The 16914-nt window shown below is 46.9% G+C and overlaps 1 protein-coding gene across 2 annotated transcripts in view; it reads left to right on the top strand.

Moving 5' to 3' along the window:
* Nucleotides 1–7213: 7213 nt before the first annotated feature.
* Nucleotides 7214–16914, top strand: part of Zn72D (Zinc-finger protein 72D) — a 139319-nt gene continuing 129618 nt past the window's right edge. For both annotated transcript variants that reach the window (XM_037412247.2, XM_037412246.2), the window contains exons 1-2: nucleotides 7214–7353; nucleotides 13559–13754. In XM_037412247.2, coding sequence (XP_037268144.1) covers nucleotides 7259–7353; nucleotides 13559–13754 — 291 coding nt within the window. In that variant the 5' untranslated portion in view covers nucleotides 7214–7258. The remainder of the gene's footprint in view (nucleotides 7354–13558; nucleotides 13755–16914) is intronic.

Genomic DNA, 16914 nt, shown 5'->3' with positions numbered 1-16914 from the left:
CACACACACACACATATATATATATATATATATATATATATATATATATATATATATATATATATATATATATATATATATATATATATGTTTGATTGTGCAGCAGCTACTTCGTGCGGACTGCGCATTCACCCTTTTGCAGAGCGCTGAAAGCTTTTCCGGGGCAGAGAAAACAACCTTCACATCTACCTTATCAACTATCTTTTTTTTTTTGTGAGAAATCCTATGTAGATAGGGAATCACAGCCACGCGCTTTGATTTACTATAGCCACGTAGTTCACTGGTGCTTCTTGTCCCTGTTTAATTGTCCTAAGCAACTTTTCCGCCACCGAAACCAGCACATATGATCAGTGACATGTCGCCTTAGAAGACGACATTAACGAAGTGCGCGCGGGGCACTGGCGCTGTGGCACGAGCGCGAGCCTGGCGTCGAACGCTGGCCAGGAGTGACTCCAACGCCTGGGCTACGCTTTTGAACTTGTTCACGTTTCCTGTCCTTTAATAAATCGTCTACAGTCACAAGCGGCTGTACAGACGTAACAGTTGGCGACGAGGAAGACTGGATCGACTCATCGGCACTCCACCGACGTCAAGGAAATAACATGGCGACGCCCGACTTCGGTCGGCTACCCGAATTCAGCGGCAGCCCCAGCTCCTGGAGATCCTGGTATGGGAGGCTACAGTTCTTCTTCGAGGCTAACGAGATTACGGACGCATCGAAGAAACGTGCTCATCTGCTAACGCTGTGCGGGGAACAGACTTATGACATCGTCTGCGCCCTCGTTCAACCCAAGCAGCCCAACCAAGTGAGCTACGAGGACATAGTCAAGATGCTCAAGGCTCACTTCGATCCACAACCGTCTGAGGTCTTCTGCAGGGCACGATTCCAGCGACGTGACCAAAAGCACGACGAAACGGTCAGTGATTACGTCACGGCGCTCAAGAAGCTAGCAGCAGATTGCAATTTCGGGACAAGCGCAGACACTGCAGCGAATCCGACAATGCTGCCTATGGACGTCATGCTGCGTGATCGTTTCGTTTGCGGTCTTCGGAACGAGCAGGTCCAGCAACGGCTCTTCGCAGAAAAGGACTTGACGTTCAAGAAAGCTTTCGACCTTGCACTGCGAGCTGAAAACGCCATCGAAGACCAGAAACGCGTGAAAACCGAATTTAAAGAGTTTCACGAATCCTGCATAAGCACATGCAAGATAGACAACCAAGGTCACTCTAGTGCCTCTGCCCAAAAGAAGAAACAACGCTGTTGGCGTTGTAACGCGCTACATAATCCGGACACTTGCAAGTTCCAGACAGTCTCCTGCAACTACTGCAAGAAACGCGGACACATTGAAAAAGCCTGTCTGAAAAAGCGGAAAGAAGCAAAAACGAGCAACAGCATCGAATATCCCCAACAAGGAACTTCGACAGCTGCCTCAGCACCAGTGTCGACTCAGCAGGACTCATCAGACGTGGCCCTTTACGAGCTCAACACCGTAACCAACGCGTTCAGCACACAGAAGGTCATGACTCGGCTACGCGTACATGGCAAGTTCTTGGATTTTGAAGTCGACTCGGGTGCAGCCTGCACACTCATCAGTGAGGTCACGTTCAAAGCTACGTGGACAGATGATCGACCACGGCTTCAGACCGACAACATGCTCCTACGCACATGGTCAGGACAGTCTCTTCGAGTTCTCGGATGTGCAACGGTGATTGTTACGCACGGAAACAAAACCATGACACTACCACTTGTTGTCATCAAGGGAGCAGGTTGTAACCTCCTTGGACGAAACTGGTTTCCTCACCTGGGTATACAGATCACGGGCATCAATGATGTATCCGGCGATGAACTTGTTTCGAAGCTTCTCGACAAGTACCAATCTGTATTCGACGAGGACATATCAGGACACATCGGTCCAGCGGTACAACTAGACCTCGTGGAAGGAGCGAAACCAAAGTTCCTAAAAGCACGGCCGGTTCCTTTCGCGCTCCGGTCAGCTGTAGAAGCAGAATTGGATCGACTGCAAAGTCAAGGCATAATCGAGCCAGCACAGCATTCGGATTGGGCAACGCCTCTCGTACTGGTTCGAAAGAAGAATGGCTCGTTGCGAATATGCGGCGACTACCGTTGCACAGTGAACCAGGTATCAAAGAAGGCAGACTACCCACTTCCCTCAACTGATGAAGTGCTCAGCCACTTGAGGGGAGGCAAGGTCTTCAGCACCCTGGATTTAGCACAAGCGTACCAGCAACTTCACGTGACGCCAGAGACAGCAGAGATATTGACCCTGAACACGCTGAAGGGACTATACAGGGTCAAGAGATTGCCTTTCGGAATTTCTGCAGCCCCAGCCATTTTTCAACGTTTTATGGAGACAATGCTGTCAGGCATCACAGGCGTGTGCGCATACCTAGATGACGTGATCATCAGTGGGAAAGACGCCACGGAACACGCCGAGAGACTGGAAGAAGTGCTGAAGAGGCTACGAAACTACAATCTGCGCCTCGGAAAAAACAAGTGCTGCTTTGCGGTGCGACAAGTTTTCTTTCTGGGACACCGAATCGACGAGACAGGCGTCCACACAAACGAAGAGAAAGTTCGAGCCATAACGGACGCTCCAGCACCAAACTGCAAACAAGCGCTTCAATCATTTCTCGGAATGCTGGCTTTCTACGACAGATTCTTGAAGAACAGGGCAACAGTTGCCAGCTGCCTATACCAGCTTCTTCAGAAGGACGCCACGTGGAGATGGGAGACAAAGCATCAAGAAGCCTTTGACAAGCTTAAGGCATTGCTGCTCAGTCAGACCGTACTGGCACACTACGACGAACAGAAGGAGCTTCTTGTCTCTTGTGATGCTTCACCATATGGCATAGGAGCTGTTCTGTCTCAACGTGATGACCAGAATAGAGAGGCGCCAATCGCTTTTGCATCTCGGACGCTAGGGCCGGCAGAACGCAAATATGCTCAATTGGACAGAGAAGGCCTTGCTGTGGTGTTTGCAGCCCACAAGTTCCACAAGTATATTGCGGGAAGAAAGGTGACTTTCGTCACTGACCACCAACCACTGCTCGGCATACTGGGTCCACAAAAGCCAACGGCTCAAGTCCTTTCTCCACGGATGACCAGATGGTGCATCAAGTTATCGGCGTATGACTACAGCATAATCTACAGGCGTGGCAAGAACCATCAAAACGCGGATGCGTTGAGCCGTTTGCCATTACAAGAACGTCTCGATGAACCCTGGCCTCCAGGTGACGTACTATTGTTCGAAGCGTTATCGAGACCTCCGTTGACTGCTGCCGAGATAGCACGCCTGACACAACAAGACAGCATCATGCAGAGGTTGTACAAGGCAGTGCAGGATGGTACAGTGGAGAAACTCACTGGAGATGAGTTTGCTCCTTACCGACGACGAGCGACCGCACTAGCACTACAGCGCGAGTGCATCACACTTGGATCCCGAGTGATCATACCGAGCTCAGCACGATCCCGTGTTCTGGCACTTCTGCATGCGGGTCACAGAGGCATGGTAGCCATGAAGAAGTGCGCAAGGAGCTACGTATGGTGGCCCGGAATGGACAAGGTGATCGAGGAAACGGTGCGACAGTGCCGTGAATGCCAAGCAACGCAAAAGAGCCCACCCAAAGCTCCTATTCCTACGTGGGACCGTCCCCAGACAGCATGGAACACGGTGCACGTTGACTTCGCGGGGCCACTACTCGGACGCACCTACTTAGTTGTTGTGGACGCATACACAAAGTGGGTGGAAGTCCGGCACGTGACACAAGCAACATCCGCGGCTGTAATCGACGTGCTCCGAAGCCTCTTTGCAACGTTCGGCATTCCCCGAAAGGTCATCTCCGACAACGGAAAAGCATTCATCTCCAACGAGATCAAGCAGTTCTATGCGTCGAACGGCATACAGGCTGCAACCTCACCAGCATATCATCCGGCAACAAACGGCCAGGCAGAACGCTATGTGGCGGAGCTGAAAAGAGCGCTGTTGAAAGATGCAGACAAGTCCATACAGTGCCGACTTGCAAGATTTCTGTATCGGCAGCACACGACAATACACACTACCACAGGTATGACACCGGCGAGAGCGATGTTCGGACGAGAATTGCTCTGCCCTCTCGATCTTCTTAAGCGGGAGACGGATAAGCGAAGTCCTGAGAGCCAGGAGGCATTGCAAAAATCACGCCGCTTCGCTATAGGGGATAGAGTGCTTATCCGGCAGTTTTTGAAAAAGCCAGATTGGATTGAAGGCGAAATACTGCGCCGCGTCGGACCACGATCCTGGCTTGTAAAAAGCGACCAAGGAAAGGTTCGGCGTCACCTCAATCACATGAGGAAAACGAGTCAGACCAGACAAACAACCCAATCGCGGACAGATTGGAGCGCAGCTGACGATCTCTTGGACGCAACGCCAGAAGAGACGCCATCGAGCTCAGCTGCTCAACCGCCTGAATCGCCCGAGATGCAAGAGCACACTCCCTCGCAACCGTCGACGTCACAGGCAGTGGCCACTCGGCAACTGCGACCACCAGAGGTTAGGCGACCTCCAGACCGCTATGGAGACTTCGTCTAAGGGATGAAGAGTGACATGTCGCCTTAGAAGACGACATTAACGAAGTGCGCGCGGGGCACTGGCGCTGTGGCACGAGCGCGAGCCTGGCGTCGAACGCTGGCCAGGAGTGACTCCAACGCCTGGGCTACGCTTTTGAACTTGTTCACGTTTCCTGTCCTTTAATAAATCGTCTACAGTCACAAGCGGCTGTACAGACGTAACAATCAGGGAAACCTGCGCTGATCAGACGGGAAGCCTGCTCAACGAAGCTGCTAATTAACGAGTGGCCGCAAGACTTTCGGAGGGTATTTCTTAAAAAATGACTAGAAAGGATTCCTCTCTTTACGAGCTTTGAATGAGCCGACAAGTATGGTAGAAGAGGCTTGCTTCCTCTGCAGCTGATATTTCCAGCAAAGGTGAACACTTGAGGTGCTTATCTCAAATCTAAAAACCTTAACGAAGCATCCTGCGAAAGCTCATGCGTCAGAGTAAGAGGTGCCATGCGCTCATCGAGAAGACGTGATATATATTTGAAACGGCAGCTTCGAAGCCTCGATCATCGCAATATAAAAGCACAAGAAAATCGTCACAAAACGAAACATCTTTGCGACAGCCGTTGATTACCTTCCGTGATTCGTGATCCCTTTACGACAGCCGTTGATATGTTGATTCCCAATCACCATCTAGCCCAAGCATCTGTCTCATCAAGTTCTAGCGCTCGTGTCGTTGTTGTTGTTTCCCTGTAGAAATGGCTCGTACCCAAAGAAGGGGATTGGCCGATTTTAAGGTGAATTTGCCCTAAACTTTCAGCATTGTGTCATTCCTACAATTTTTTTTGTAACTTAATTTTGATTTGAAATACCGATATCAAGTTTGAAAAAAAAATAAGAAAAATTTTGAGACAGCAATTTAGCAAGAAAATCGTTTAGTCGCAATGATGTATTCTTGAACGGCGAATAAAACATCCCTGTGGCTGAAACCCAGTGTAGAGGCTCCAAATGAAAGAAGATCAGGCTGTGATAGTTGCAAGCCCAGTCTTTGAAGAGGTGGTGCTAGTATGCTTTGCCTGAATAAATCGAAACGGCGACAATGTAATAAAAAATGACTGATCGTTTCCTCTTGATTACAGTAAATGCACACAGGGGAATTCAATATGCCTGATCTATGCAAGTAAAAATTGAGGGAGGTAACGCGGCAACGAAATTTCGTGATGACAACTTCCATCATCCTTGATTTAGTCAGTTCACTGCGCCAGGGAAATAACAAGTGTTTGTACTCTGGAGAAGCCGTCAGTGCTAGGGTCAGATAAATTTTGCCTGATTTTAAGTGTGCGAAATCGCGCCACCGTAATGTATACTGTATGGGGGAAAATAGGAATAATTGGTGTCGAAAGGGATGCCTTCGCAAGAGAATCAGCTATTTCGTTTAACAACAAACCTTTGTGCCCTGGTGTCCAGATTAAATGAATACTTCGGAGATGACAGGGGATCAACGATTTAAAAAGTTTCACTATAGGTGAGTGACCAGATGCGGACAGAGAAGAGCACACTGATAATGAATCAGTTATGACTGCTACAACTGGAATGGAAATATTTACCTTTAACAAAGCAAACATTATTGCCATGAATTCAGCCAGAAAGACAGGAAAAGTCCGGTAAGCGAAGTGAAAATGACCAATCAAGTACGGGGCAATATATTCCAATGCCTGATTTTTCATGTGATTGAGATGCGTCCGTTGCTATAATGACATTTGTCGGCAGAGTACTTAAATGGTCCTGCAATAAACCATTTAAAATGCCTGTAGGTAATAGCTTTGCGTGAGTTGGGAAGATATCATATATGGTAAACAATTTCTGGAGAATTTTGTTGCTCAGTTAAAGGAATCAGATCACGAACGTGTACATTTAGGGGCTCAAGTAACGATTGAACAAATACTATTTGCTCGTGTCCTTCTTGTCTCTTTGTCGTCGTTCTGTTCTCGCGCACTATCTTCATGTTATACCAACTAGCCCAAGCTGCCACCCTTCTAAGTCACGGGCTGGCTTCAAAACGCCTCGGCTTGCCAAGGCTGCGCAACGTCGTGCTACCTCCTTTCTTCATCTTCCTCCATCCATTCAATGGTCAATGCTGCAGAGATGTGTACGAGTCACGATGCTAGGCAAATCCATGGGCAAACCTTTCTTGCATAGAATTTCATTTCATGAAACTTTATGCTTTTTAGCCACTATACTATATAGTGTAGTTAGATTTTAGTTGTTTAGTGGTTATCATAGAATTTCATACAATAATTATAGTATGAAACTCTATGGTGGTGATGAAAACGAGCGTAGCATTCAAGATTTGAACTTTACCGTAAATAAAAGACTCGTGATGTTTTTTTTTTTTTAATATGTGGACGCTTAATAAAGCGTTTGCAGCGCTCACTGAAAAAAGTTGCCAAAGTTCATTTATTTCGTTTAATATCTTCGAGCGGCTGCCACTCCTGCGAGTAGTGCAGCCTAATTAAAAACAAAAAAAAACACGCATGTAGTTATAAGTAACAGTTGATGATGTTTTATTGGATAGCCTAAAATAACACTTTATAATACATTGCCTAGCGTAGCTACATTTGTTTACAATAAGTTACATTTATTGGTACCGTTCGGTGGCGGCGCTGTGCGGCTGTGATAGCAACATCTGAAGTTTGGTCAATGCGCAGCAGAATCTGTCGATTCTTCGCTTCGGTTGTGTCCGCAATGGCAGCGAACAACTACTTCGGGTTCGCCGCAGGAAATACACAGTATGGGTAAGCAGCGCTGGATTTCTACAAAGTCTTTCACATAACTGTGCCTTATTTAACACGGAAGCGTTCGGGAATAGTACTGGCTTGTCGCAGTGATAAAATGGCAGAGAAAAACCTACTTGCCGGCATGCATGTAGTGCGTTTCTAAAGATGGCGTCGCTTTGGCACATTGTGTTCCGAACTTTTGGTTCCAGGTTAAAATGATTGCCTGGCACCTTTATCGCAGCTCTGTCGAAGACCGTATGTACTCTGAAAATTTTACTATAGTGGTTTCTTACCGCAACCTTTTCGCATGCGACGTTGACCGAACAGTACGCGCCACTTGGCTAAGCCTACTTCTGGCTAAACTGCGCTTAGCGGCGAGGTTTATTCATTCTGTGGTGCCGAGTTTATAGCACGAGAAAGCGATATAATTGCCGGGCTGCGCGTACTGATAAATATCCGCACGAGGTGCTTTTCTTTTCGCGCTTTGCATTGTGAGCTCGCTGCGCGGCCGTTCAGAATGCAGCTATTTTTTCATCGCTCTGAAAAAACACGTTCATAGGCACTCGGGCGTTATGAGCCACCGAGCGGCCTTTGTTTAGCATGTTTATTAGCACTTTGTTTAGTGCATTGGTAATTTGACGATTTTTACACCGAGACGCCTTTGCGACTTGGCGTTTCCTCGGCGCCCGGCGCATAACAGCGCTTGGTCTTCATAAAATGCGCGGCGGTTAAAGCGAAGGAAAGCGGTAAGGGCCTGCGTTTATTACCTCGCTAATCTCATTTGTTTTTAGGTTCTGCATCAATGTTCCCCAGGGCGAAGGCACTAAGATGAAATTTAGATCTGCGAGGGATCACTAGGTCCGATGTATGCGCACCGGTTTACAGGGCATATTTGCGAATCATGCAGAGCAGTGCGTTATTACTGTTTGGTTTGCTTGCGCATAACGTTTTATTTTCGTGGATGCCTCACGTACTGAATTTTTCATCTGTGGCCCGCTTTTTTGAGCGCATGGGCGGTGTGGGTTAATGCCTTTCTCTGGCTTTTTGAAATTGTCGCACGCTTATTGCATTTTTGAGCCCACTGTTAGATTGGCATTAGTTTATCGGCCATAGAAAGCAGGCGGCGCTGTGAAGGAAAGATGGATGGATGTGGTTGTACCCTTTAGATCGGGCGGCGGCTCGCGCATGGTTATGGGCAAGTTCGTTGGCGTTGGGAAGAGTTGGATGCACCTCTGAGACCTTGTGGGCTGGAAACCTGGCGATTGTGGGGTAGCCTACTACACCCCTGGGATTTAAAATAGTGGCAGCCTTCCTGGAGATTGCAGTTTTAACCAACTGGCCCAACTTACCATCTTACTACCCAGGTGGCAGCCCTGGAGTCCGTAAATATCTCTGGACGCTTTCCTCACGGAAGCCTAGTTAAGTACGTGACCGCGATGATCAACCACCACAGCTACAGTGCGAAAGCTACAGTGCCTGTGGACCTAGCCACGTAATCGGAGAGAATTGGCTCGTGCCTTTCACCGACCAACATTGTACTGTGGATGAACGTTACGCGGGAAGGGTGCCACCTCGTAGGTGCCCTTCATTGTTTGTGATACGACCTTCTGTTCCTCCCCTGCCATATGATGATATCCCAGCAACTGTAGGAGACGCTGTGCAGCTTTCGGGGAGGAGAGCCGCGTGACCTGAGCTAGTGTTTTAGCCTTGGTCACCCCAGAGAGGTGACCGAGGCTAAAACAGCAGCGATGGCGTAGTGGTTAGAGCATCCGCCTCGCATGCAAAAGGTCCGTGGTTCAAATCCCGGTGCCGTGCAGTTCCCAACCGGATAAAAAAAAAAAATCCGCATGGTGATGGAACTGTATTACGAGGCCTGGGGTGTGGCCTCACCGGCAACCACCGCTGGGAACGCACTCCCTCACCAGAGAAGGATTAGCCACCCTGGTGCAGTATCTGCACCCTGGTGCAGTATCTGGCCACTACCTGCCACATGCATACGTCAATTAACTCGCATTCCTCAGTCCCCAGCAGGTGCGAAGCAACTGACCATGGCGGCGGTCAGATCTGCAACGCAGCAGAGGGTGCTAAGAATCTCTGGATCCGGACAGGCCGCCATTGGAACCTGAACTTGGCAACGTTTAACGCTAGAATCTTATCTAGTGAGGGCAGTCTAGCTGTACTATTCGAGGAGGTAGAGGGTGTTAAATGGGATATAATAGGGCTCAGTGAGGTTAGGACAGATGAGGCCTATACGGTGCTACAGAATGGGCACGTTTTTTTGCTATTGGGGCTTGGCTGACAGAAGAGAACTGGGAGTGGGATTCCTAATTCACAGAAACATAGCTGGCAACATAGAGGAATACTATAGCATTAATGAATGGGTGGTAGGTATCGTTATTAAACTGAGTAAGAGATACAAGATGAAGGTGGTACAGGCTTACGCGCCTACATCCTGCCATATTGACGCTTCAGTTGAAAGCTTCCATGAAGACGTGGAATCGGCAATGAGTAAGGTAAAAACACAGTATACAATACTGATGAGAGACTTTAACGCAAAGGTAGGGAAGAAGCAGGCTCGAGACCAGGCAGTAGGAGATTATGGCATCGGTACTAGAAACGCCAGAGGAGAGCTACTATTAGAATTCGCAGAACGCAATAATTTACGGATTTTGAATACCTTCTACCGAAAACGAGGAAACCGCAAGTGGACATGGAGGGGCCCTAATGGCGAAAATAAGAACGAAATAGACTTTATAATGAGTGCACACCCAGGCATCGTGCAGGATGTAGAAGTAGTTGGCAAGGTACGATGCAGTGATCATAGAATGGTACGGTCTCGAATTCGCCTAGACTTGAGGAAGGAACGACAGAAACTGATACGCAAGGAGCCAATCAATGAGCTAGCACTGAGAGGGAAAGTACAGGAATTCAGAGTCTCGCTTCAGAACAGGTACTCGGCTCTTAGTGAGGAAACCAACCTTAGAATAGATACAATGAATGATAATTTGACGAGTATCATTACGGAGTGTGCATTGGAAGTTGGAGGCAGGGTAGTTAGACAGGACACTGGCAAGCTTTCCCAGGAAACGAAGAATCTTATTAAGAAGCGTCAAATCATGAAAGTCTCAAGTACAACAGACAAAATAGAACTGGCAGACCACGAGTGTTGAAGATTGGGCGAGTTTGTTCGTCATACTTGAACTGGTGTAGCGCATTACGGGGAAGAAGAAACGGCCGGGCAGACTGACACAAGAGGACAGAGCGCTAACTTTCAACTGAGCTTTATTGTCAAACTGCATCAAATATGTAGACCGGCGCAAGCATACAAAACCACCCTAACGCAACAAGATTACACACAACATCGCACCGTCACATCACAGATTCATAGGTGTTTATCCTGATTAAGAAAGGCCACTTCATGTTCAGATAAAACTAAAGAAGGGGCGCTAATACACGTCATACTAGCTCTTGCTATACAGTGCGCTTGTATAATTTCCCGAGTTAATTGTGACGGGTGCTTTTTAACCACTTCACATTGATCAAACATGGGGGAACATCCACAATCGCGGCAGTGAATTTCAATGTGGCCCTGGATTGCTTTGTGAACATTATGATGGTGCTCTCTTAACCTTTCATTAAGGCAGCGCCCCGTTTGGCGGAAATACCACTTACCACATGAGAGTGGAATCGCGTAAACAACCCCCGCTACACACGGCACAAACCGAGTTTTGTGCTTGGTTGAGCAACCAGTGGTGCGTGATTTGAGAGGATTGACTGCTTTGCAAAGTCGCTGTAACTTATCCGGCGCTGAAAACACCACTTTGACGCTGCATTTCTCCCCCATCTTTTTTAGCCGGTGGGAAATGTCATGCACGTAGGGTAAAACTACGGGTCTTTTTCGGTCGTTAGATTCCGGCTGAGCCTCGGAGTTGCAGCCTTTCTTTATCTATTTTAATAGCTTTTCAGCTATAGATGCCAGTAGGATAGCTGGGTACCCAGCACTCAAAAGCCTTTCAGCTTGAGCTGCAAAACTGCGCTGCATGACATGATGACATGATTTCCTAAGAGGATTGATGAGACAAAGATTTGTGATGCTTTGCTTAACTAACTTGGAATGGGAAGAGTCATAGGGTAAAAGAGGTTTTCCAGTTCTAGGTTCAAATAGCCAGCACACATGGTCAGGTAAAAGAATTAAATTCAAATCTAAAAAGCGTAAGCTGTTGTCAACTAGCATCTCATGAGTCAATAAAAGCGGTTTAAAACATTTTTTAAAAGTCATTACAATACCGTTGGTTAGGTGCTGGCAGGCAGCGTCGCTGCAGTCGATGAAAATTATTATGCTCTATCGTATCGATTGTATCTATCGATTGATGCACCCAATCGTATCTTTTTTCACCTTGCACCTTTATGGTGATGAAGGCTCCTATGGTGCTGCCATAATCTTTTTTAAACGGTTACAAATATGCATGACCCCACAAAAATGTGCTGCCGTGCATCAAGCGTGCTGCTTCTACTGGCTAGGCTGTGTGTTCTGGTGCCACTGTCGGCTAGCAAAAATGAGTCGAGTGCCGAGCGTAGAGGCGCCGACTTTCAGGGTTTTTTTGTTGTGCGTAGTGTGTTACTCCAATTGCTGCGGTTTCATGTCAACCATTGTAAACGATGGTAACGGGCACCTCGGTGCTTTATTTGTGACTCATTATACGTGGGCGATCACATGGCCCAGTTTTCATGAATGGTGATTTGCCACTGCTCAGTTTTGTAATTGAAACTCGCGATGAGCGCTGTAGGAGGTGTAGCTGCATGCGTGCCGGGCCTGGGCTAGACGAGCTTTTAGTCTTAACTCAATCGGTGTTTCCGTTGGTGGCAGTGCGACTTCGTTTTCTTTTTCTTCTTTTTGTTTTTGCTATAAAGCCTACCTTTTTACGTTAAGCGGATCGTTCGCGTGGGCACGAATTTTCTTACCTGCGCTTCGCGAGTGCTTTACACGGGTTGTGGAGCGGTGCGGGCTGCAATCACCAGTCAATGCATTATCTGGAGTTCTACATTGATAGTGATGTCCTATAGATATTAAAAAATGTAGAACTGGCCAACATTTGCCGTATTGATAACGCGTGGTTGTTTGCGTTGAAAGGCGTTATCATTTGTTTCACTTAGTTGCATATAACACTTAGTGCTTTACGAAATAATCCGTGCGGTGAGGTTTCCTGGTCCCGCACGAGGTGGCAGCAAACGGTGTTGCAGTGCGCTTTTGTTGTCTGTTAAAAGCTCTTTATCATGTCAGGCTTTTCTTCAAGCAAAGGACCATTGTTACATAATTAAGATTCTTGTGCAATCACAATTTTTGAATGTTTTTTTGAGTTTGATGCATTTTTTGTTTCCGAAGAACCTAGTTTTATACAAAACCTTTTTTAAATATTTTTTCACGTGTTACGAGGGTTAGATAATTCACGTGGTATGTAAAAAGGTTGTGCAGTTCATACCTGGCGATAATCTGTTCTAAAATTTGTTTCGGTGTTATGTGCATTATAAACCAACGAAAATGTTCATTGGTGCCCTCACGTTGCTAAAAATTTGTATTTTCAAGCTCCCAGGACGACATATTAAATGCCACTAACTCCTCCGAAGCAGGGTTCTTTTTCTGCTCCAAAATTGAAATTTTTCTGCGTCAGAAGCTGCTCCCAATTTTAAGTCTCGGCCGTCTCACCCCTGTAATGTTGCCAGTGCTTTTATGTACCGACGCTTTCAAACTCCAGTCGCTCGTTTTGTTTAACCAACAGTGCCTTCAAACGGTACGAGTGTGTGTATGGCAGCTCATTTATTCGATGCTGCTAACACGTATGGGACACTTAACTTGTTCTAGACCTGCTGCTTTTGACTAAGCAGCTGTTTCCCTGCGACTGATAAGTACGAAGTCCCAGACTTGGGTAAACATTAGGATGGGTGTCAAGACTAGATTTATTGGGGCACCATTAAATTCTCGCGTGCCAGTAGCTTCACTTGTCTTGCACATTTGCCTTGCATATTCCTGTTCGAGGTGAAATGTTTTCACAATGCGGTTGTGTTGCAAGAACGCCCCTCGCCATTATAGTAGTGCTTAAAATGAAGGTAGCGATGATACATAATTTTTTTGGGGGACCAGTTTGCAGGGGAATTTGCTTTTTGTGAACAGTTTGCATGTGTTCTAGTAGCCTGTTTGTGAGTGACCTGCGGTGCTGTCTTGCAGTGCTGCCGGCACCTACCCAGCCGCCGCCAGCCAGACGGGCTACACCATGCAGCATGCTGCTGCTGCTGCAGCCACTCCCCAGCAGTTTGGTGCTCGTGCAGCTCCAACGTACAGTGCCTATGACACCCACAACGCGGCTGCAGCAGCAGCTGCAAATGCAGCCGCCGCTGCCTTTCACTATGCCCCAAGGCAGCAGGTTGGTGCATGCTCCCATAAAGCTTGGGCTTATTTCTTTGTTACTTGGTGCTTTTTTAGTGCTCCCTCACATCCAAATTTTGATGAGAGCCATAGCTGTACTTTAGGGACAGCTGAAGGGGGTTTAATCTTGCATGTGCTTCTCCATTCTGTCTTTACTGCTGTGCGGTCAGTGCATGCGGAAAACATTGCCAAATTACCTTCTAGTAGTCAACGAAACTTGTAGTAGAATGTCATTATTCCTTTTGCTCTGATGTGCTTTAGTTTTGATTAATGGGGAGGCGTAACCGGAGTCCATCAATACTTTTACTGGCCATGAAGCGTCGGCAAAAGCTTGATTAGGGACAGGAGCAACCGCTGAAAGCGCCCTCTTTTGCACATGAGCATCTGACCAGCCCTGGTGCTGTAATAGTACGGCATGTGTCGAACTGCAAAACACAACTAAATGTACCAGTGAAGGCAGATTAGATCTTCGGAGTGATGTTACCATTTAGGAAATTTAGGTAAGCTCTAATACAGAGCGCAACTTAGCGTCAAATGAGGCCTTAAAGAGACCGACAACTGCCCAGAACATGAAATGAGATGATTGCACAGATGGATTGTCCCTCATAGTGACTCAAACCAACCCTATTTTTCTTGTGAGAAGTGGAGTTATATTTTTACTCATTGAATCGTTAATATAGCCCGTGGGACCAACTGGTGGTACTTCAAATATCAGAGCTGCCCTGTCATGTGACCGTAAACAAGTGTATGTGGTTCAACAATTTTTCTGTTAGTATTGAAATATTGTTTCTTTATAGTAAAAGATATTCCTCCACAAAAAATATACTTATAGGCCTGTGTTAGTAGTGCGCAATAAAGTGGTGCTGCCTTCACATGATGTAATGATCCCGGGCTCATTGGCGGGTCTTCAGCAACATTTCTACATGCTCATGAAACCGTGCACGCAGTTTCCAGGTCGTGAAAATTTTGGAGTGACCTGGTTTTTTACCTACACTTTATCTCAGAAATGATGTGCAGTGATGTTTTCGGTCACTTGACTTGGCTCGTGTGTCGAGAGAGTAATGACGACGGGCCAAGCCATTCACGACACAGGTGCACGCAACGTGGTACAAATACAGGGAAACTGTATAAAGCCACACCGTCTCATTATAGTGGCTCCGACGCTGGATGAATAAGCTCACAGTACGGCCTGCTGCGTCAAGCGGCTTTCCATGGGAAAGTGCGTGTCAACCGTAGTTGCAGTTCCGGCGACTGCAGCGTAACGGGGCGGGGATTGGAGGGATGGGGAAGTGGGTGGCGGCTGCTCCCTTGGGGCAGCAGCCTTGGCAAATTAGCTGTGGGGAAGTGGGTGGCGGCTGCTCCCTTGGGGCAGCAGCCTTGGCAAATTAGCTGGTGGTTGACAGAACAGTGACCCACTCAGTTCATCTACTCGGTGTTCTTTTTTAAATCTAATTTATCGTAGTGATGACATGCCACGTATTTAGTTTAGTATGTAGGCGTTATCTAGTTAAAAAGCCAATTGAATCTTAGTGTGCGTGCAGAGCACCTCACTTTTTTTTTTTTCAGAATGAACTTTTTGTTTTATGGCTGAAAGAAAAGTTCAAAATGCATGTAGCAGCATTATATGGTGCTGAATGTGTGACAAAGCGGTTGTTCTATTTATGATAATGTAATGCATTGTTTTTTAAATTAATGTATTTCGATTTCTGTGACGTTTCTTCAGCACCTTAGCGTTTTCCGAGCCAGAATGCTTCTTTTTAACACTTGACAATGGATGTTCATAGTTTTTATATGTTGAAAGTGCATGAAAAACATGATTTGAATATTTTTTATGTTATCTGGTAAACGATAGTGTGCCAAAAAGTAATTCAGTTTCAAACACGGGATAAAAGTGGTTTCTACAAACATGTTGACGCGCTCTCGTAACTTTTTTGAATAGGCTGCAAAAGTATACATAACTAAAAGGTGCATTCATATTTCTTTATAGTTTTTACTTGGCTAGACAATGTATAATATATATATATACAGTCTAAACTCGCAATAACGAAATCGCAGGGGAAACCGAAAAATTTCGCTGTCGCGAGAATTTCGTTGCCGCGAGTATGAGACATAAAAACAGTGATACAGCCAGCAGAACGAAAATTTATTGCCAGAAGTCGGTCAACTTACTTTGCCGACCCTTGCCATGCAACAACTTCAAAGCTCTCCCTTCGCACTGGAAAAAGTGGTCCATTGCTATGTCGTCATCATGTGCGCCGAAGAAGGAGCGAAGGGTGTCCAGCGCATCCAAAACAACCCGCGGGTTGGGTTTCTCCGCGTGCGTCTCTTCTTGGTCCGTGGTGTCGTCAGCTTCGCGCACGCTTTCGATAATGGCCTCGTCGGTCACTTCCTCGTACACGACTATGTTGTAAGTAAGTAAACAAAAATGGTGGTACCCACGCTAGCGCGGCAAAAGCAGACGTTTACAAATTTTCAGTGCGCATAACACGCATACGAGCATATTTTATTCGACAGTAACCGTATTTACTCGATTCTAACGCGTCCTCGATTGTAGCGCGCACCCGATTTCCACCGCGAAAAAAAAAAAAAACGTAAGACATCGATTGCAACGCGCACCCATTTTTCTCGCTGGCCCGCACGATCACACCACTCGAAAAAACGACTCCTTTCGGGAGCGTCTTCCATTTAAATATGAGGTACGGGCGAAGCTTGTGCCCATCTGACGTGTAACAGAGCATTGCCGTCACTGTAGTTTTACCGTGAACCGATGTCAGCACGCGAACTTGCTTCGCCCCCCTTCTTCTCGACGGTTGTGGTGCCAGGCATGTCGAAGTAAAAAGGCGTCTGATCGGCATTCCCGATTTGCCCAAGCAGGTAGCCGTTGTTCCGCCGCAAGTTTAGGACGAACCTCTGAAAACTGTGAAGCTTTTAATCGTACTCCTCCGCAAAACTTTGCGCATATGCATGTTCTCCTTCGGAGGGAAAAGCATTTCCTCTTCATAAAGTTAGTTAGCCAGCACCTGCTTGCTTTAAACTGGCTCCGCATTAGACCTTTTTCTAAGACTAATTGCATAGCCCGCACTTGGAGCAGTTCTGTCGTCACGGACCGCTGTGCCGCTCGCTGCTCAAGCACATACTCGCCGCGCAGCTCTTTAATT

This window comes from Rhipicephalus microplus, chromosome 1 (assembly GCF_043290135.1).
Source record: "Rhipicephalus microplus isolate Deutch F79 chromosome 1, USDA_Rmic, whole genome shotgun sequence".
NCBI classification, from domain to species: Eukaryota; Metazoa; Arthropoda; class Arachnida; order Ixodida; family Ixodidae; genus Rhipicephalus; species Rhipicephalus microplus.
The sequence above is the reverse complement of the archived record's forward strand: the minus strand, read 5'-3'. Positions and strand labels throughout refer to the sequence as shown.